General features: G+C 35.1%; 1 protein-coding gene across 3 annotated transcripts in view; it reads right to left on the reverse strand.

Annotated features, from left to right (window-relative positions):
* TANC2 (tetratricopeptide repeat, ankyrin repeat and coiled-coil containing 2) overlaps nt 1–24,141 on the reverse strand; it is a 373,034-nt gene that overhangs the window by 322,528 nt on the left and 26,365 nt on the right. For all 3 annotated transcript variants that reach the window (XM_065909779.1, XM_065909778.1, XM_065909776.1), the window contains exon 2: nt 11,647–11,740. In XM_065909779.1, the coding sequence (XP_065765851.1) occupies nt 11,647–11,713 (67 nt within the window). In that variant the 5' untranslated portion in view covers nt 11,714–11,740. The remainder of the gene's footprint in view (nt 1–11,646; nt 11,741–24,141) is intronic.

The raw sequence follows: 24,141 nt of genomic DNA on the forward strand, positions 1-24,141 counted from the left end.
GTGAGAGTTGGACTATAAAGAAAGTTGAGTGCAGAAGAATTGATGTTTTTGAACTGTGGTGTTGGAGAAGACTCTTGAGAGTCCCTGGACTGCAAGGAGATCCAACCAGTCCATCCTAAAGGAAATCAGCCTGAATATTCATTGCAAGGGCTGATGCTGAAGCTGAAACTCCAATCCTTACACCACCTGATGTGAAGAATTGACTCATCTGAAAAGATTATGATGCTGGGAAAGATTGAAGGCAGGAGGAGAAGGGGATGACAGAGGATGAGATGGTTGGATGGCATCACAGACTCAATGGACATGAGTTTGAGTAGGTTCCAGGAATTGGTGATGGACAGGGAGGCCTGGCATGCTGCAGTCCATGGGGTCACAAAGAGTCGGACATGACTGAGTGACTGAACTAAACTGAACTGACGGTTTTTCCAGTAGTCATGTATGGATATGAGAGTTGGACCATAAAGAAAGCTGAGCACCAAAGAACTGATGCTTCTGAACTGTGGTGCTGGAGAAGACTCTTGAGAGTTCCTTGGACAGCAAGGAGATCAAATCAGTCGACCCTAAAGGAAATCAGCCCTGAATATTCGTTGGAAGAACTGAAGCTGAAGCTGAAACTCCAATCCTTTGGCCACCTGATGTGAAGAAATGACTCACTGGAAAAGACCCTGAGGCTGGGTAAGATTGAAGGCAAGAGGAGAAGGGGACAAAAGAGGATGAGATGGCAGGATGGCATCACCAACTCGAAGGATTTGAGTTTGAGCAAGCTCCAGGAGTTGGTGATGGACAGGGAAGCCTCATGTGCTGTAGTCTATGGGGTCGCAGAGTCAAACATGACTGAGCGACTGAACTGAACTGAATCCAACTGAAAATGAACCTGTTTCCTGAATGGAACCGAAATAAATTTATATGTAAATCCAGAAGCATGATATGTCTTTCTATTTGTCCAAGTCTTACAGGGAAACCTGGCGTGCTGCAGTCCATGGGGTCACAAAAAGTTGGACAACTGAGCAAATGAACTGAACCAAAGTCTTACGCACTTCAATAAGGTTTCCTGTTAAATCTATTCCTGAGAAATTTGATGGCTGCTATCACTGTGAATGTAATTTTTTTTCTCATTTACATTCCTAATCAGTAAATACTGGCAGAGCTAAAAGTGTCAATCACCTTGCCAAATAACATTATTATTTCTAATAGATATTTACTGAATTCTGGGGTTTTTACCTTGCTTAAAAATAAAAATGGCACTGTCTTGTCTTTTCCAATATTTATTCTAGTCACTTTATTTCCTTGTCTTTATTGGATATTAGGAACTTATAAACAATTTTGAAAAAGGCTGATAATAGGAGAAATCTCTATCATGTTTCTGTTTTAATGGAATTGGCTGATTCATTTCTTTGTTTAGAATGATTATTTGCTGTTGGATTTGGTGAATACCCTTTATTACATTTAAAGTATCCTTCTATATTAATGATGTTTTTAATGGCTGCTCAAATTTATAAAATGCTTTAGCAGAATATAATAATAATGTGGCTTTATTTTTTTTCTAAGTAAAAATTTGCATTGATTTTCTGATACAGAAACATCTTTGCCTTCCTGGAACAAATTCTACTTGTAGTATATTATCAGGAATTATTTACATTTAACTATAGTTTTATTTACTTTGCTTACTTTTCTTTCTGCATTTCTGCTTTTTCATGTTCATTTTTTATTTTGGAAGGAGATAGCCTCAAGATATTTTTTTCTTCCAGTGGCTGTGTTATACTAGGGGTACTATACTTTCTGAGTTTCTGGATAATCTGAACTTGATAGTATTTTTTCCCTCATACCTGAATGACGATTTACCAAAACAATGATACCAAATAGCGGCATTAGTTATATCAAAGAGCTGTACTGGAACTTTTACTAATTACTTGCATGACTGTAAACAATAAAAACTATAGTTAAAAATATATAAATATTTAAATTTTACAAAACACAAAAACACATATTTTTCCTTTATCATTCATAATTCAAAAGAACCACACAGTTGTCTTTTCACAAGAGTTCCAAGTCCTACATACATCAGAAACAATTTTCACATTATAAATCTGAAGTAAGCTATAAAATTCAAAGTTGATATTCACATGTCCTTTGAGGACATGAGATGCCTGAGAAAATTCATTTGTTATTACTTGACATAAAATCTATTTGTTAAATCTTCATCTAGTGGCCCACATAAAATTTCAGATCAACTATTCAAAGAGTGAATTAGAATAGCCAATTTCCTTTATCATGAATGCTTTCCAAACTAAAAATTAAAATGGTTCTCTAAAATAAAACAAATGATTAAGTCATGACAAAACTTACCTTACTAATTTTAAAAATAAGCCATGAGCCAAAAATAATAATATAAAGAATAAAGCACCCACCCAATTATTCACTAATGATTAAAGAAAAAAAAAACTGTGATGATGAAAACAATAATGATATCATTCCATAAACACATCTTTTCCTTTTAATATCAAATTTATTCTTGCTTTGGAATTTCTGTCTCGGAGAACACTTGAAGAAAAACAGACTGCTTCTCTTCAAATTCCTGCTATACAGAACACAAATCACTATTTTTATAGCTACTCTAAATTATAAACATTTTACATGAAAAACCATGGAAAAGAAAAAGTACTAGAATAAGACCCCCCAAAATCATTATAGACATAATGAAATACCTAGTAAATCAAAATAATAAGCTTTAATACTACAGTAGAACCTTGACATATATGGTTTAATAATATGATCACTACTAAAGCAGCAGTTGTTTAAATGTCTAGAATACAATGATTGGTAATCTTGCTAAAGCACAAATTTGGTGCCTACCTCTAATAAGCATAGTATTTAGAAATAAATCACTCACCTAGTACTCAAAGCAAAAAATCTACACAGCATCTGCATCTTAATATGGAATACCAGACCACCTGACCTGCCTCTTGAGAAACCTGTATGCAGGTTAGGAAGCAACAGTTAGAACTGGACACGGCCTGACAGACTGGTTCCAAATAGGAAAAGGAGAACGTCAAGGCTGTATATTGTCATCCTGCTTATTTAACTTACATGCGGAGTACATCATGAGACATGTTGGGCTGGATGAAGCACAAGCTGGAATCAAGATTGCTGGGAGAAATATCAATAAACCTCAGATATGCAGATGACACCACCCTAATGGCAGAAAGTGAAGAAGAACTAAAGAGCCTCTTTATGAAAGTGAAAGAGGAGAGTGAAAAAGTTGGCTTAAAGCTCAACATTCAGAAAACTAAGATCATGGCATCTGGACCCATCACTTCATGGCAAATAGATGGGGAGACAGTGGAAACAGTGTCAGACTTTATTTTTTTGGGCTCCAAAATCACTGCAGATGGTGACTGCAGCCATGAAATTAAAAGACGGTTACTCCTTGGAAGGAAAGTTATGACCAACCTAGATAGCACAGTAAAAAGCAGAGACATTACTTTGCCAACAAAGGTCCGTCTGGTCAAGGCTATGGTTTTTCCAGTGGTCATGTATGGATGTGAGAGTTGGACTGTGAGGAAAGCTGAGTGCCGAAAAATTGATGCTTTTGAACTGTGGTGTTGGAGAAGACTCTTGAGAGTCCCTTGGACTGCAAGGAGATCCAATCGGTCCATCCTAAAGGAGATCAGTCTTGGGTGTTCATTGGAAGGACTGATGCTGAAGCTGAAACTCCAATACTTTGGCCATCTCATGCGAAGAGTTGACTCATTGGAAAAGACCCTGATGCTGAGAGGGCTTGGGGGCAGGAGGAGAAGGGGACGACAGAGGATGAGATGGCTGGATGGCATCAGTGACTCGATGGGCATGAGTTTGAGTAAACTCCGGGAGTTGGTGATGGACAGGGAGGCCTGGCGCGCTGTGATTCATGGGGTCGCAAAGAGTCGGACATGACTGAGAGACGGATTCATGGGGTCGCAAAGAGTCGGACATGACTGAGAGACTGAAATGAACTCTTTTTCTACTAGCTATTTTATATGGATTAACTGTTATGAAGGGACAGAAAATCCTACTGCTGTTATCAAAAGCGAAAAACTAAGAAAATCACAGTTCTTGACCAGAAAACAAATTTTGCATAAACTATTCCTTTAAATGTCAAATTTGAGGGCAGTTCAGATCTCTGACATGTACGAGTGAGTGAGTGAGTGAGTGAGTGAGTGAGTGAGTGAGTGTGTGTGTGCGCCTGTGTGTGCTTCTTTCAAAATGTGGTCAGTGGAGTTGGGGGAACTTAACCAGTATGGTGATGTCAACTATTATTTGTCTTCTGTCAAATCCAATCAGTGTTCAGAGAGATGCAATAAGTAAATGCTATATAGTTCTCTGGATTCAATTCTGGAACACAATGAGGACTTTAATGAAAAAGCTAATGAAATCCAAATAGAAATCTGGAGTTTAGCTAATAGCAGTGTACCAATGTTGGTTTCTTTTTTCCATTTATTTTTATTATTTGGAGGCTAATTACTTTATAATATTGTAGTGGTTTTTGTCATACATTGACATGAATCAGCCATGGATTTACATGTATTCCCCATCCCGATCCCCACTCCCACCTCCCTCTCCACCCGATTCCTCTGGGTCTTCCCAGTGCACCAGGCCCGAGCACTTGTCTCATGTATCCAGTCAGGGCTGGTGATCTGTTTCACCCTAGATAATATACATGTCTCAATGCTGTTCTCTCGAAACATCCCACCCTTGCCTTCTCCCACAGAGTCCAAAAGTCTGTTCTGTACATCTGTGTCTCTTTTTCTGTTTTGCATATAGGGTTATTGTTACCATCTTTCTAAATTCCATATATATGCGTTAGTATATTGTATTGGTCTTTATCTTTCTGGCTTACTTCACTCTGTACGATGGGCTCCAGTTTCATCCATCTCATTAGAACTGATTCAAATGAATTCTTTTTAATGGCTGAGTAATATTCCATTGTGTATATGTACCACAGCTTCCTTATCCATTCGTCTGCTGATGGGCATCTAGGTTGCTTCCATGTCCTGGCTGTTATAAACAGTGCTGTGATGAACATTGGGGTGCAGGTTTCTTAGTTTTGACAAATGCACCATGGTAACACACAGATGCAACAATAGGGAAAATCAGGCAATGAGTATACAGGAATTCTCTGTACTATCTTGGCAACTCTTCTATAAAGCTAAAATTAACCCAAAATGAAAAGCTCACACACACACAAAAAAAATTGGCATAGGAGGAAATATAATTATTTCTAATTATATTAGACACTAATTATAGAGTGTCTATCATAGGTACAGACTTTAAGACAGATGTAGACATAAATAGCAACTTACTATTGTTCAGACAGGTTAAGAGACAAGACTGAAATACTACTGACAAAGAACAGAAAGAATATTTTAAAAAAACCTAATGGTGTCTACCTATAAATTGTTTTCAAGTTAAAAGGGAAAATTCATATCTGTACAGCAGAGAATGCGGGCAGTACCCTGATTTGGTCATCAGAATCACAAATGAGTAACAGATGGACATTGTGCGCCTCCAGCTATAATACCCTAAGAAGAAAACAATATACATTTATGTAACATTCAGACCATAGATATATAACCTGAATCTAATCATTGCAAAAAAAAATGTACAATTAGGAGTAGTTCAGTTATTCTTCAAACATGTCAAGAAAGGCTGTGAAACCAAAACTAATTAAATGAGAGTAAAAAGACATAACAAGTAATGTAATACCTTATTCTGGACTGAATCTTGGAAACAAAGGGATGAAATTCTATTTAAAAATCACTAGGTAAACTGACAAAATTTAGAGAATAAATGGTAGATAGGATGAAAGTATTATATCAACAATTGCTTGACGTGAATAAATGTACTGTGGTTATAAAAAGTAATCTCCTTAAGAAATACATACTGAAATTTTTAACAGTAAAGGGGCATGATGCATTTGACCCATCTTCAAATGATTTTAAAAAAGAGTGAGACAGAAAGGGTGAAGCAGAGGAGAGGAGACGCTCTGTGTATGTACATACAGAAAGAGAGTGCTGACACAAATACAGTGAAAAGTTCATGAATCTGTGGGAGGGTATATGGAGTTTTTTGTATTATTGTTGCAACTTTTCTGCAAACCTAAAATTATTTCCAAATTTAAAAAAAAATTAATGAAGCAAATGGAATTTCTAGAACTGAAATGTACAAAAACTAAAATTAAGAACTGAATGCAGTTAAAAGCAGATTATAGACCAAAGTTAGTGAACAAACATTCTTTGGCATTTTCCTTCTTTGAGATTGCAATGCGAAAGTATGTTCAAACTCCCATACAACTGTGCTCATTTCACATGCTGGCAAGGTTATGCTCAAAATTCTTCAAGCAAGGCTTCACCAGTACGTGAACTGAGAACTTCCAGATGTACAAACTGGGTTTCAAAGAGGCAGAAGAATCAGAGATCAAATTATCAACATTCTCTGAATCAAGGAGACAGCAACGGAGTTCCAGAAATAATCTACTTCTGCTACACTGACTACACTAAAGCCTTTGACTGTATGCATCACAACAAGCTGTGGAAAATTCTTAAAGAGACAGGAGTACCAGAGCACCTTACTCACCTCCTGAGAAATCTGTATGTGGGTCAAAGGCAGTAGTTACAACTGGACTTGGTGGGGGTGGTGGGGGGTGGGGGGCAGAACTGGACACGAAATAAATGGACTGGTTCAAAACTGGGAAAGGAGGATGTCAAGGTTGTATATTGTCACCCTGCTTATTTAACTTAGATGCAGAGTACATTATGCAAAATGCTGGGTTGGACGAATCACAAGCTGGAATCAAGATTGCTGGGAAAAATATCCACCTCAGATATCCAGATGATACCATTCTAATGGCAGAAAATGAAGAGGAACTATAGAGCCTGTTGATGGGGGTGAAAGAGGACACTGAAAAAGCTGACTTAAAACTAACATGCAAAAAACTAAGATCATGGCATCTGGTCCCATTACTTCACAACAAATAGAAAGGGAAAAAGTAGAAGCAGTGACAGATTTTATTTTCTTTGGCTCCAAAATCACCGCAGACGGTGACTGCAGCTATGAAATTAAAAGACACTTGCTCCTTAGAAGGAAAGTAATGACAAACCTAGACACTGTATTAAAAAGCAGAGACATCACTCTGCTGACAAAGGTGCATATGGCTTTTCCAGTAGTCATGTATAGATGTGAGAGTTGGACCATAAAGAAGGCTAAGCACCAGAATTGATGTTTTTGAATGGTGGTGCTGGAGGAGACTCTTGAGAGTTCCTTGAACAGCAAGAAGATCAAACTAGTCAATCCTGAAGGAAATCAGTTCCCCACTGATTAAGTGAAGAAGAACTAAAGAGCCTCTTGATGAAAGTGAAAGAGGAGAGTGAAAAAGTTGGCTTATAGCTCAACATTCAGAAAACTGAGATAATGGCATCCGGTCCCATCATTTCATGGCAAATAGATGGAGAAACGGGGGAAACACTGGCAGACTTTATTTACTTGGGCTCCAAAACCACTGCAGATGGTGACCACAGCAATGAAATAAAAAGCCTCCTGCTCCTTGTAAGAAAAGTTACGACCAACCTAGACAGCATGTTAAAAAGCAGACACATTACTTTGCCAACAAAGGTCCGTCTAGTCAAAGCTACGGTTTTTCCAGTAGTCATGTATGGATGTGAGAGTTGAACTATAAAGAAAGCTGAGCGCAGAATAATTGATGCTTTTGAACTGTGGTGTTAGAGAAGACTCTTGATAGTCCCTTGGACTGCAAGGAGATCCAACCAGTCCATCCTAAAAGAGATCAGTCCTGAATATTCACTGGAAGGACTGATGTTGAAGCTGAAACTCCAATACTTTGGCCATCCGATGCGAAGAACTGACTCGCTGGAAAAGACCCTGATGCTGGGAAAGACTGAAGGCAGGAGGAGAAGGTGACAACAGAGGATGAGATGGTTGGATGGCATCACCTCAATGGACATGAGTTTGAGTAAACTCCGGGAGTTGGTGATGGACAGGGAGGCCTGGCGGGTTGCAGTCCATGGGGTCGCAAAGAATCGGACATGACTGAGCAACTGAACTGAACTAACTGAAAGGAAATCAACCCTGAATATTCATTGGAAGGGCTGATGGAAGGGCTGATTGGAAGCCAACTCACTGGAAAAGACTCTGATGTTGGGAAAGACTGAAGGCAAAGGGAGAAGGGGGTGACGGAGGAAGAGATAGTTAGATGACATCACCCAACTCAATGGACGTGAATTTGAGCAAACTCTGGGAACTAGTGGAAGACAGAGGATCCTGGCATGTTACAGTCCATGAGGCTGCAAAGAGTCAGACATGACTTAGCGACCGAACAAGAACAAAAAGCCTCAGATTTTTTTATACTATCCAACATAAAGCACAGAGACAAAAGGATAGAAAGAAAGTGTAAGAGACATAAATGACACACATGTAGTTTATTAAAAGCATAACTGGAGTCCCAGAAGGAAAGAACAAAGAGAAAATGGGGAAAAATAAAATTTAAAAAGATAATTAGTAATAATTTTCCCAAACTGATCAAAGTCATCAAGCCACATATTCTGAAAACCTTACAAACATAAATAAATAGAAGCTAAACAAAGATAGATTAAAAAGAAAAGCACTCCTATGCACATCAATGTAACATCTAGAAAATTAAAAACAAAGAGATAAAAGACAGATTGCAGACAGCATTTAGACTGACAGCTAACTTTTCACCAGAAGTAATTCAAGAAGCCAGAAGACAATGAACAATATTTCAAAGTGCTGAAAGAAAACAAGTGCCAATATATAACTCCACTCCCAGCAAAAATATCCTGCAAGAAAAAAGGCAAAATAAAGGTGTTTTCAGAGAACTGAAGCAAATTTGCCACATCAAGATTCCAACTAAAGGAAATTATACAGGGTGGTCTAGAAACAAAAAGAAATTTGGTGATTCCATTTAGAAAGTGAAGGAAGGAGGGAATAAAAATCAATAAAAAGGTCAAATCTGTGAATAAATCTATGTAACAGTGACTATGTAAAACAACAATAATAATGTCTTGTGGAGTTTAAATACAAACTATTTAAACTAATGTAAAGATTCTAAGACTCTTGCATTGTCCAAGGAGAGGATAAAAGTACCAACTGACACCAAACTTTGATGTTTTAATCTTAAAGTTAAGTGGTTACTGAACAAATTATAATGAGTTCATAATCCCCAAATCAATAGGAAGAGAGATGGAATATAAAAAATGTTCTGATCAATCCAAAATAAAGCAATAAAAGAGAGGGGGAAAGGACAGAACAGGCAGGACAAGCACAAAACAACAGCAGTGCCATTCTAAACCCCAGATGTATCACTGGTTGGTGGTGGTTTAATCGCGGTCATGTCTGACTCTTGCAACCCCATGGGCTGTAGCGTGCCAGGCTCCTTTGTCCATGGGATTCTTAAGGCAAGAACACTGGAGTGAGTTGCCTTTTCCTTCTCCAGGGGATCTTCCAGACCCAGGAATTAAACCTGGGTCTCCTGCATTGCAGACACATTCTTTACTGAACGCGCTACGAGGGAAGCCTGTATCACTGGCTGAATTAATGTAAATGAATTCCAACATCTCTTTTGAGGAAAAACTTGTCTGAATGAATACAAAAAGAAAATTCAACTATGTGCTACTAAGAGTTTAACCATATAGATATGCTGAAAATAAAAGAACAGAACAAATTATACCTTATAAATACTATCAAAACAATACTAGACAGCTATGTTAACACTAGACAAAGTCAACTTTCAAGCAAAAGGCATTATTTAAAAATAAAGAGGAATATTTCCTCATGGGGTGTGTGCGCATGCGTGTGTGTGTGTGTTAGTGGCTCAGTCACGTCCGACTTTGCGATCCCATGGACTGTAGCCCGCCAAGCTCCTCTGTTCATGGGATTCTCCAGGCAAGAATACTGGAGTAGGTTGCCATTTCCTAAGACAGCTTCCAGATATAGACAGCTTCCAGATATAGACAATTCCACAATCATAGTATAGGATTTAATCACATCTTTCTCAGCAAATAATTTTAAAAAAAGTTAGGACATAAAACATTTGAGGATCACCATTTACAAAAATGACCTACATTGTACCCAATAACTGCAGAATCCACGTTACTTGGTACATCAAGAACATTAGACAAAACTGACTGTATGCAAAGCTGTAAGGAAAATCTCAATAAATATAAAAACAATAAAATAATACAGGATAGGTTCTCTGATAAGAGTACAATTAGCTAAGTTAATAATAAGATGACCAGGAAATCATCAACTGTTTGGACATTAACAATTATACTTTAAATACGCATGGGTCAAGAAGAAATCACAAGGAGTGCTAAAAAATATTTTGAAGGGAATGATAATGAATATACCACCAAAGCTATGCTAAGTCAGTTCAGCTGTGCCCAACTCTTTGGATCCTATGGATAGTAGCCTGCCATGCTCCTCTGTCCATGGGATTTCCCAGGCAAGAATACTGGAGTGGGCTGCCATTTCCTTCTCCAGGGGATCTGACCCAGGGATCAAACCTGAGTCTTCTGTATCAACTGCATTGCAGGTAGATTCTTTACCACTGGGCCACCAGGGAAGCCCATACCACCCATGAAAACTTGTCAAATGCATAAAAATAGGAAACGGAAAAGCTTAAAAGAATATAATAGAAAGAAGGATTTACTGTATAGCACAGAGAATTATACACATCATCTTATAATAACCTATAAATGAAATATAATCTACAAAAATATTGACTTGCTGTTGTACACTTGAAACTAACACAATACTATAAATCACTACATGTCAATGAAAGAAAATATGATAAAAATCAACAATCCATTTGTAGAAAACAAATATATAGTGTATTAATCTTCAAGATCTCTCCCAAAAAACTATCTATACAGTTTTGGTTTGTTTTTACCTTAGAAGTCTAAGAATTACACACTTATTTTTTTAAAAAAACATCTTTTAATGATTGTAAAAATGTTCAATTTACATATCATTTTTAGTATAACTCTTTGAGGACTATCTCTATTATTTTTAGTCTCATTCCCCAAAGAGTATCTGGGACTGAAATAATTTTACCGGTTAATTCTTAAAGTAAATTTAGGTCTGGAAGGTCGTTAATATGTACTGCATGGAAACATTGTGCATAAGTGTGCAGTCTCTCAGTCGTGTCCGACTCTTTATGACCCCATGGACTGTAGCCCACCAGGCTCCTCTGTCCATGGGATTCTCCAGGCAAGAATACTGGAGTGGGTTGCCATTTCCTTCTCCAGGGGATCTTCCCAACCCAGGGATCGAACCTGGGTCTTCCGCATCACAGGCAGATATGCTTTACCCTCTGAGCCACCACAGAAGCCCACTCTCATATATCTGAAATAAGCATTTTTCCTTCAAAACTCTTCATTTACCTGACTATTCCTGATAAGTGTTCAAGTGTTCTTCTTAATAAAAAATATGACAACCTATAGGAATGTAAACTTTTTTTCTAAGTTAAATAAGCCATTTAATAAAATATATGAACTGTGGTAGTATTGATTCAGATCCCAAGAGAACTTTCTTTTCTAAATCATCACACAAAATAAATGAAGCAGAGTTACTCACCACTTGATCTGTTCTTACGACTTGATTTTCCTCCAGTAAGAAGCATCTTGAGGCTATTCCGAAACATGATTGTACTATTCTAGGACTCACAAAACTACAAAAGAAAATGTGGGAAAATATGTTAGAAAAGTTGGTTTGCTATCCAAATACTATTAAAAATTCACTTTAAATGTGCTATTAGGAATTAACCATTCTGCTTATATATATAGTACAGAAATTTTAACTATGTGACAGAAACATTTATTTAATTTAATTAGACATTTAAGTATTCCCTTTAAAATATAATACTTGAGTACCCTAAGAGACTAAGGCAGATATCACTGAGGTTACACAGAAACAGAAAACAATTAGGTAGCTATAAATACAGTTTACCACAAGACTCTCCATTTCTTGGACAATTTTCCCAAAACACACACCCAAAGTTTAAGAGTCCAGAACTCAGCAGCTGCGTATTTTCCACTGGTCAAGCCAGAATTTCATCTCACCAGACTACTGATATATGAGAACATCAGTACACATATACTACTAATACCAACCTCTTTATGTCCCACTCCCATCAAAAGAAAACTCCTTACAATTTTGCTATCTTCTCTCTCACCTTAAGAACTTCCATATAAAAATCTTCTTTCTTTTCTTTCTCACACAGCTTTCATTTTTTTCTTTCTACAGGATCATTCCAGTCACAACATAAACATGCTAGTATGTCCTAACCAAAAGCCAATAAGTAAGTCCCTCTCTTTATTCCCACATGGTCCAATTACTGCTCCTATATCCTTGCTCTTAACAGCAAAATTTCCCACATGTCAGTACCTGAAACCTGCAGTCTGAACAGAGCAAGTGTGAATTTAGAACAGAGGTTAACAGCAAATCTCCAAACCAAAGCACACAGAAATTAAAGGCTGAAAAATATGGAACTGTATGAGAGGCATATGGAATCCTTTGAAAGATTCTAACATACATATCATTAAAATCCCAGAAGAAAAGAAAGGAGAAAATAAGAAAGAAGTGATATATGAAGTGATAATAATCAAGAATTTCCTAATACTGATAAGATATAAAGCCACATCTTTAAACAGCTAGGGAAAAAAATAAACACATTGAAAGAAGCAACAATCAGTAGACTGAGAGGAAACTTTCAACAGCAATGATGAATGACACAGATGAAGGAATGACTTCTTAAAATTTTTGAAGGAAAAGAGGTGTCAGTCAAGAAATCTATGAACAGTTTAAAATATTCTGAAAATAAAAATAAAATAAAGGTGATTCAGAACACAAAGAACTTATCAGTAAAAGAAATATGAAAAGAGAGTTCTTCCAACAGAAGGAAAATGAGAGCTAGAAAAGCAACACAGAAGGAAGAGCCACAGAAAAGGTAGGTATATTGGCAAATATAAATGAACAAAAATTGTTAAAAAAATATTACATTAATAACTTGTTAAGCTTAAAGTATATGATGAGTGTGGGTGTTTAGTCATGTCCAACACTTTGTGACCCCATGGACCGTAGCCCGCCAGGCTTCTCTGTTCATGGAATTTTCCAGGCAAGAATACTGGAGTAGGTTACCATTTCCTTCTCCAGGGGATCTTCCTAACCCAGGGATCAAACACACATTTCTTGCTCCTCCTACATTGGCAGGTGGATTCTATGTCAATGTACCACCTGAGAATCCCATAGAGATTTTTCAATGCATAACAACAAAGACAAAAAAGTCAGCAGAGGAATAAACAGAGTTAAAAGTCCAAGATATCCATCTGCATTGAACAAGATGTGGCAGAAGTAATAATTTCAGAAAACTGCAATAACTCAAAATTAATGCAGTAATTTCTAGCATAGCTATTAAAAGGTTACTGAGGTGAGAGAAAGAATAATTAAAATATATGACTGAACCAAAGAAGGTAAGAAGTGAGAGAAAAAGCATAGTACGTGTGGATAGAACAGAGAGATGGTAGCTTTAAACTCAAATTATATTGTTATTCTGTTAAATACTCTACTAAAAGACTATGGACACATAAAGATTAAATATAAAATGAGGAAAGATATACCATCACATATAGATCACATATAGAAAATAAACTAGCAGTTACCAAATGGGAGAGGCAAATAAGGGATATGCTACAAACTACTGGGCATAAAATAGATAAGCAAGATACTATATAACACAGAGAATTAGTCATTATTTTTTAAGGCATTTTAATGCAGTATAATCTTTAAATTATTGAATCTTTATGCTGTATACCTGAAACTGTTAAATTGAGGTTATACCTCAATTTTAAAAAGATCATTGATCACAGACCATCAGAATAAATATAATAAAAAATGAAAACATTTGAAACACTGCAAGAATTACTAAAATCTGACACAGATATGAAGTGAACAAATATTGTTGCAAAAATGGTGCAAATAGACTTGCTTGGCTCAGAGTTGCCACAGATTATCAATTTCATAAAACAAAACAAAACACAGTATCTGCAAAGCAGGATAAAGCAAAGTGTAGGAAAGCCCAGTATGCCTGTACACTATGTTCACAGAATGGAAGGTTCAGTACCTTTAAAACATAAATTCTCCATGTATCATTCTAAAGAAACAATACAATCTCAGCCAAATTCCAGCAGGCATTTTCTGTGTATGTGGAACTTGAGAAGCTGACTCTAAAAATGCATATGGTAATGCAAAAAGCCTCAAACATCCAAAGCAATCTTGAAAATGAACAAAAAGCTGAAGCACTTACAAGACCCAGTAATTGTGACAGTATAACGCTGGCCTAAGATTCATCAAATAGATCAATGGAACACAATAGGTAGTCCAGAAAAAGACCTATACTTACACCGTCAACTGTTTTCAACAGTCATTAATAGGTAAAGCAAAGTCTTTTCAACAAATTGTGCTGGAGCAAATAGATATCTATTTTTAAAAAATTAACCTTGATCTGTGTCTCACACACTATACATGAAAGTTAATTCAAAGTAAATCAAACATCAAACATCACATAAATGCTGAAATCATAAGGCTTTCAGAAGAAAACACAGGAGAATATCTTCATTATTTAGAAGAAGGCAAAGGAATCTTAGACACAGAAACCAATAACCATAAAATTTCATTAAAATTTTAAAAAATCTGCTCATCAAAAATAACATTAAGAAAATGAACAGGCAAGTCACAAACTGCAAGAAATTATGTACAAAACATATCTAATATATATGTATATCTATCTCCAAGATATATTAAAAACATCTACAATTCAATTATAAAGAGACAATTTTTAAAAGGGTGAAAGATTTGAATAGACACTTTTTAAAAAAAGATATACTTTATCTTTAACACACTTATTAAAAAAACTCAACATTATCTGTCATTGGGAAAATACAAATTACATGAGCTACCACTATATTCCCACCACAATAACTAATTTTGTGAAGCCTGATGATATCAAATATTGACCAGGATGGAGGACAACTGAAATTCTTAATACACCATTTCAGGAATAAAATGGTACAATTTTCTTTGGAGAGTTTATTATAAAATAAAGATTAAACCTAACATATGACTCCGCCCTTTACATATTTACCCAGAAGAAATGAAAACACATGTGCTTAAAAAGACTAGTACAATTTTCATAGAAGATTTAATCATAACAGCCAAAAACTAACACAGATGTCCATCAACAGGAAAATGGATAAACTATGATATTTTCTGTCGGTGGAATACTACTCAGCAATTAAAAGTTATGAACTATTCATATATTCAACAACACAGATCAATCTCTATATTACACTGAGTAAAAACCTAGAGCTGTACTGCATACATTAAAATGCATGCAATAATATGGCAAGAAAAAATTAGCATTAAAAAATCAGAACGATTGTCTCTTAGGGCAGATATGAGAATTAACTAAGAAAAGGCATGAGTAAACTCTCCAGTGTGATAGTAATATTCTGTATCTTGAGGGAGCTTGAGATACACAAATGCATATATTTGTCAAAACTAAGCCAATGTTCACACCAAATTTATGGATTATATTCCACATTAATTTTACTTAATATAAAAGAAACTATTGAACTTTACTTAATGATATTCATGCTTCAATATTTAGAGGAAAGCATACTGATAAATCCAATTACTTTGAAATGCATTAAAAAATAAGATAAAATGATGGATTTGAAGGAAGGAAGGCACACATATAATACAGCAATTATAGCAATATGTTAACACAAGATTCTAAGCAGTGAGTATACATGTGTTAAATATAAAACTGTGCTAAATATTCTATGAACCTGAACTTTTTTAGTAAGGTAAAAACACATTCCCACAAAAGAAACTCTAGGACCAGATGATTTCAACAATTTAAAGAAGCAGTAATACCAATTTTACACAAACTGTCCCAGACAGTAGAAAAATAGGGAGTATTTCCAAACATGTTTTCTAAAGATAGCAAAAGCCTGTTAACAAAAGCCAAAAAAATTGTTATAAGAAAGAAATATTACACACCTCTCTTTTGCCATAGATACAAAAATTCTAAACAAAATATTGGCAAAATCAAATATACCAATATATAGATCAGGATGAAGTGGAGGTTTAATTCAGAAATGCAAAAATGATTTAACACATGAAAGTCAATTAACCATGTAAAAAGAGAAATAAACCATATATAATCAACAGATAATTTAAGTTTATCAATTTTATCAATAATTTAATCAGTGAAACCAAAGCAATTGATAAAATTTAATGCTTGTTCATGATTTTTTTAAAACTTATACAAAACTAGAAATAAAGAGAAGTTTTTTTAATACTACACAGTGTATCTTTTTAAAAGCCTACAGCAAACATCATACGTAATGGTGAATGACTGCAAACATTCCCCAAGACTGAAGAATATGACCACTTCTTATCACCACTTTTACTTAACATGGTCCAAAAGGTCTTTAGTCAGTACAAAAACATAAGAACATGAAACAGAAAATATAAAAACGGAGAAGAAATGAAAATGTCACTTTCACAAACAGTATGATTTGCTTAGACAATCTAAAAGAATTTATAAACTATTAGAGTAATACGTGAATTTAGCAAGTTCATTAGATACAATATAAAACAAAGATTTAAAGTGAACACTAACAAATAACTTATTCTTTTTACCAGTGAAAATAAATATGGTGATGAATCCTAAAAATATAAAGTACTTATGAAATATTCCTTTTACATATTCATCTTCAGAGTCATTTTTTAGGTTTTTTCCCCACCTAATCTTACTTTAAAAGACTATCTGAGGAGCAAAAAGTTCTAAGCTTGATAGGTACCAACTTCACTAATATTTGAAGGACTTGAAAAAATTATATGTTGGGGTATATAAAAAATACACTTCATGTTTTAAAACATACTATGAAATTTGAATAGTAAATTTAATAACTTAAAATTTTCTTAGATGAGAACAATTATGTATCAGAATTTCTGTGTTTATACAAGTGAGAAAATACATTATGCAAAATATTATATATATATGATCTAATTTTCTTCACTTTCATGATCTAATTTAGTCCTCATCAAAACCTCCTCAACACAGGGAGTATCTGCTTCATTTTTTTTTTTTTTCTGCTTCATTTTTAAAAGGAGGCTGAAATAAAGGAAAGTGAAATCGCACGTTCACAGCTACACTGCTAATAAATGCTTAAGGCCATATTTGATGTTCAAATATGGGCTGTCCTCCTCAGCATCTCTTCTTAAATAAGAAACACTTAATAAGTCTGTTTAAAAGAGGTGAAACAAAATTTCTAAATACAGTGATCCAAATTAAAAATTCCATATAAGTACTGTTACAGGTTGGCGTTAGTCTTTGCCAACACATAAAGAAAAATTTTGATACAACTCATTTGGGGGTGGGGGGAGAAAAGAGATCCTGCTTTAGTGGACATCATGATGTCCCACCCAGATCCTCATTATAGGATCAGTACATATGTCTCCTCAGGAGTTACTGGCAGAGAACTGCTCAGTACTGATGAGAGCCACCAATGACTCACTAGTACAGGGGTACAAAAGACCACCTCCTTTAACTCAAGGGGAGCAACTATGTGGAATGATGTATGCTCCAAAGCTCTCATCCATCTCTAACCTTTATTTTTCTTCAAATATTTATCTCTAAATGATATATTATAACCTGTTTATTACCTGTTCCCCTACTAGAATATAAGCTTCAAGAGGTCATGAAAGCTGCTTATTTAACTCACTGTGATAAGCCCATAACTGGAGAATAATACCTGGTAAACAGTAGGTACCAAATACTTACTGAATTAATCAATTAATTTCTTCAGTTTGTATATCACTGTTCAGAGCAAACCCGTGTAGAGCAACCTCATCTTACCCTTTTTATACTCAATGCTCACCTCATAGTAGGCTTTCAACACTTCTTAAATTAGTAAATAAATCAATGAAAAATTGAGCAAAGACTTGATTCATTAGATTATTAACTTGGTAAAGGAACTAATATAACTTCAATAGACAAAAACAGGTTATGAACTAACTAGAATAAAGACTAAGGTGACTGTGTGTCAGAGAAGGGTATATGAATTTTGGGCAAGTTCAAATTTTTATCTGAAGAAAAACCAAGAAATTCTAGTCATACTTCAACTTTGGCCTAACTCAGACCTTACTACTATGTACAGTTCTTCAAAGTTGCAAAAGGAAAACAAACATACAGGTATAGGTTATTATTAGCAGAAAAATTACTACTTAAAATTTACTAAAACTAGGAGTCAAAAAGAGAAAAAATTTTATACCTAAAAATAAACCAAGACAACATTCTAAAGGTAAGAAAAACTGATGAGTGAAATTAATTACAATTATAATCACTTTTTGAAGTACAGAGGTTTTTTGTCTTTGCTAGTCCTAAAACATTTTATAAAAATTGACTAAAATGTATAAAGAATGAAATGAAACATGGAATACTTATTTAAGGCTAATTATCCATCTCATTGCTACATTTTGATAAAAATGACTCTCTTATTTAACACACCACTAGAAAATTTATTGTAATAAAATATTAATATAGAAACTACAAAATTGAAGCAAAGTGGAAAATGACAGTTTGATCTAATTGGATTTATGACAGTAATATATGGCTAAATTTCATTCTATTTTTCCAAGTTTTAGATCCAATTTTTTCTTTTTTAATGTTAACTCTCTAGGAGAAATCAAATAAATTCCTGGCAAGTGACTCTCTGGCAGAAGAATAACAAACAGCATTCATAGAACCCCAATCATTTATAATTGTCTTATAACTGATTCAGGCCTTATGTCATCTACATGGCCACTAAGCTTTTATGTTTGTGACACCTGGTCGACACCGTTCAGGAACTAATGACTATTCTCATCCTAATGTTCCATCAACGCTGGAAGCTCAATATCCTATATCTCAATACCTTTTTGAACTATTTTATTAGTGGGTAATCAATTTTCATTTTCAATGTTCATCCCTCCTGCACATTTAAAGCCCTTTTCTTACTCTGTTACTCAAAAAGGAGCAGATTATGACTCCTTCATTTAAATATTTATATAATAATGTAATTAAATTAACTCCTAAGCACTTCTGTACCATTTGGGCTAAATAATCACAGAATTCCCTTTAAATTTTCCATATCAGCAAGGTCACCACTGAAAACCTAGCACCTGACACAGAAGCTGGTACATAAAAGGCATTTAGCAAATATTTGTTTAAAGGTATAACAGGTTCCAAAAAATGGACTCATAAGTAATCTAAAAGAGAAAGAGAGGACAGAAGAGCTCAAAAGAGTATGCACATAACTATTAGAGGAAAAGGAAATAACCAATGACAGATGTAATAATGTGAACCATGAGAATACTAGTTAAAAAAATAAATCCAGCTGAATAAACTTGAACTTTTGAAAAACTCTACATTAAAAAAAGATAAACAATAAAAGGACAAAATCAATACAAGAAAGAAGAATCATTTGCCCATTATCTGGAAGCTGCACGTTTTTCATCTCTGAAAGGCATGTAGAATGACCAGTATATTATCAAAAATGGCTTTTCATTGAATAGGTAAATTGCAAAATGTCTCAGACACATTCCATGAAATAACTTTGGAAGTACTTAAAATTAATCAAAGATAAAGGAGTGAAAATACAGAGATGGGAAGAACTAAGGGAAATCTAGAGTATCCACTACAATATAAAACAACCATAAAATGTCTTCTAGAACTTTTTGAACAAGTTATATCCAGAGAAGTCTTGGACTGAACAGAATTACCTGAGTTCTGTCCACAGATAAACTGATAATTTACCTAACAGATCAATTCTGAACTGCACTGAAGAGCTTCAAATTATGCAATCTCATTCAAGATTTGAGGGCACAGGAAGGAATGCAGGGCAATTAGCTTCTCAAGCAAGAGGAGAAACTGATAATACGCTCCATCTTACGCTCAACCATCTTACTGTAATGGCCACACAAGGATGCTCACTCTAGCAGCATATGAAAAGTAAAGGATAACGTGGGAGTTTATAGCAGCTTTATTTATAACTAGCCACACTTGGAAACAACAAAGATGTCCTTAAGCAGGTGAGTGAATAAATAAACTGTAGCATCCAGGTATTGGAATATCATCCAACATGAAAAAGAAGTGAGCTATCAAATTATGAGAAGACATAGAGGAAACTTAAGTGCATATTAAAAAAGTGAAAGCAGCCAATCTAAAAAGACTACATACTATAGTATTCCAATTGCATGACATTCTGCAAAAGGAAAATCTATGAATACTAAAAACATTAGTGGTTGCTTGGAGCTGAAGAGGAGGGAGGGATGAACAGGCAAAGTAGAGGATTTTTAGGGCAGTGAAACTATTCTGTATGATATTATAATGGTAGATACATGTCATTATACACTTGTCAAAATCCACAGAATATATACAAGGATGAACCCTAATATAAACCATGGACTTTGGGTGATAATGATGTGTCAATGTAGGTTCATCAATTTTAACAAATGGACCACTGAAATGCAGGATATTGACTACGGGGAATGTTGTATGTATGTGGGGACAGGGGTACACAGGAACTCTGTATTTTCTTCTTAATTCTGCTATGAATCCAAAACTGCTCTAAATCATAAAGTTTATAAATTTTTTTTTAAAAGAGAATGAGGGAGGCAGAAGGGAAGGGATGATCCATTAAAAGGGAAATGATCAAATTTCATAGTATTCATATGAAATACTATGAATGATGGAATACTATATATAGTTTAAATGGTATGCAGTACATCTATTCTAAGGTTAAAAATTCTCCAAGCTTTAAGTGCAAACAGCAAGTCTCAGAGCAATGAGTTCAGTATAGACTTATAATTTTAAAAACTATGAGCTGTATTGACCTGTACTAAATATACACATCAATTTAAAACTGTGGAGTAAAACTTGGGAGAGAAGATACATAAAACTTTACAGTGATTTCCACAGGAGATGAGTACAATGTTGAAAGGAAGATAAATGTGAAGTTTTTATTAAATATATTTGTATAATTTTTAAAAAACAATAAACAAAAACAGTGTGATCCATAGTAAATTCACCATCTCTGTCAAGTTCCAAAACATTTTCATCACCCCCAAAGTATTTATTCAATATTGATGTCAGTACAGATTTTTAAATTATTCATTAAGTCAGCATAAATTTTCTGTGATGCCTCTAAAGAGCAGATAAGATCTCAAAGGGTGACAGATGAGAGGGCACTCTAGAAAATCTTTGCCTTCCAAGCTGGCTACCTCTCAGATATCTCACCAACCTACAATGTTTCAGTGCATACCCAATGGAATATATACACTGCAAATTCCAAAATCATTTTTTAAAGCTTAGATCCTTCTCAATACACCCATTTTCTAATAAAATAGTTTAAAGTTACATTACAGAAGTGTTTTGTCACCAGGTCAGTAAAAGGTCAAGTGAAATGTGGAGTATTTACAGAACTGCCACTACCACTTCCTGCATCGTTTGCTTTCCCTTGGTTTCTCCAAACCATATAATGAACCAGTCCAGCATGCCTGTGAAGTTAAAATTAAACTTCTATTTTAGAGACAAAGTTCAGGCACTAAGCATTCTTATAAATAACATCAAGAAACAACCAAAACACATAAACACACAGCAAAACTTTATTTTAGTAACATAGGGTAACTAAAATTCTTTACAAATTATATTCTTGCACTTAAGAAGGCTCCTCTGCTTCTAAAAAATGAAAAATACAGATGGCAAAACTGCCTCCAATCTTAACCTAGTAATAAATTTTACTAGAAATTTTAACCTAGAAATAAGTTATTTAAATAAAATGTTTTTTGATCTATTTATTCAACGTTTATTATGAATGAGTTGAGTATAAGGCCTTGAACAGAAGGAAATTTTTCAAAGGTTAAGAACAGTTCCTGCCTAAAAGGAGCATCCAGTCTGGTAAACAGAATTAAGAAAAAGTGAATCCAAGCAAAATGAAAAATAGAAAGTGTGAGGTATCACAAGAGAAATACAAAATGTAATGGAATTTACAAGGAGGAGAGATTACTGACAGGATTAAGAAAACATTTAAGTGTCTATTAATATGTGCCCAGCACAATGCTGAACTAGGATAGTACCACTATCCTGCCCTCAAGAAACTTAGAGCTGATAGGTGAATAAGAAACCTTATAATTGGCTTATTATAAAACTCAGTGATAGAGGTATTCACAAAATGCCTAGTAGTACAAAAAACTTTACGTGCTTATCTACCCACCTTTCAGATAGTGGATGAAAATAATCCTAATGAATTAACACAAAATTATTCTGCTGGCTTATTGACCATTTTTTAGGGGCTAAAACATAAAGAGAAAAGTGTAAGTAACATTATCTCATCATATCCCCTATCTTAAAAATACAATCACAAAAACCACTGTCTTCATAAAGCATGGTTATTAGACCTAAGGATGGTTTCTAGGACAGTTTACACAAGACACTTTGTAATCAAAGTTAAACATTCTTATTAGTGACAAAACATTAATAGGACTTATAAGAACAGAAATCCATCTATATCAATACGTTAATTGGGAAATAATTTACTTCACAAGCAATGACTGGATGGTCTCAGACTCTATGATAACCTAAAACCAAAAACTGTCAATGAACTCAGTCTTGAAAGCAATTAATACAATAGCTATGCTATCATTAAGGAGATCAAAATAAGTTACCCACAAGAACAGTAACTTTTGTTGACCAAAACAGTTAATGCAGGGATAACAATAATGATGATCAGTTGTAGTAAGAAATTAACTACTCTGATCAGGTTATCTGTCTGTCAAGGCAAGCTTTTCCATGATTTCATTATGAAATATGGATACAGTCAAACAAACTGATCAAATCGAATCATTTTCAAAATTTCAAAAATGCTATATATCCCTTTATTTGGCTTCTACCCTATCCCCAGCTGTCTGTTTCAAACATTTATGGATAATGCCAGTACCAGCCTCTGGTTTCTGAAACTGACAGACACAGGAAGCAGAGATACCAGAAGGGAGGCCAAGTTTGATGAGAAGGCTCAGAAGACGATGCAAAGCAGATGGCTCAATTTTCCCAGAAATTTCGCCAAGTCAGAACCAGTAATAGAAATCACGTTTCCCAATATCTATCCTGAATCATCATACAAAACAAGTTTAAAAAAAAAAAAAAAAAACAAGTAAGAGACATAATTATAATAGTGTAATGGCAAGATCCGCGATTGGGGGATATTCCCCTCATCAGCTACTAGTTGGGTGAGCATGATCAAACCAGCCTTTCAAAGCCTCCATTTCCCACCTTGTAAATTATACCTAGTAACAGAAAAGTACCCTTCCAATCATCTGTTGTGGAAATTAAGGGAACTACAGCAAGTAAAAAGCACTTGGCACAGTCTGGCACCTACGAAGTGATCAATAAAGTGTCAAATGAAAATCAGAATTAATTGGGGATATAAACCATCATCAATTTTTCCCATATCTTCTGATCATCACTTTTCTAAACCCCTTAATTCTTGATTTATAACATGCTTCCTACACTAGCTGCCTATTTCTTCCTTTTAAAAATGTCACAGGCACTTCCCTGGTGGTACAGTGGATAGGAATCCATCTGCCAACGCAGGGGACATGAGTTCAATCCCTGGTCTGGGAAGAGTCCACATGTGGCAGGGCAACTAAGCCTGTGCACCACAAACTATTGAAGCCTCTGTGCCTAGAGCCTGTGCGCCACCAGAAGAGAAACCACTTCAATGAGAAGCCTGCACATCGCAACTAAGAGTAGCCCTCACTTGCCCCAGCTAGAGAAAGCCCGCACACAGCACCAGAAACCCAGCACAGCCCTAACAAAGGAATGAAGTTTTTAAAAATGGCACCTTCCCAGAGTAGACTTTTGCATAAGTAAAATAATTTTTCACAGCTTCTCTGAGATAAATTTCCAGGGAAAGTTTACATAAAAACCACGTCTTCTTTTCTCCATCATGAAGGATGTAGAGAACC

The sequence above is a fragment of the Muntiacus reevesi genome, chromosome 18 (assembly GCF_963930625.1).
Source record: "Muntiacus reevesi chromosome 18, mMunRee1.1, whole genome shotgun sequence".
Taxonomy (NCBI): Eukaryota; Metazoa; Chordata; class Mammalia; order Artiodactyla; family Cervidae; genus Muntiacus; species Muntiacus reevesi.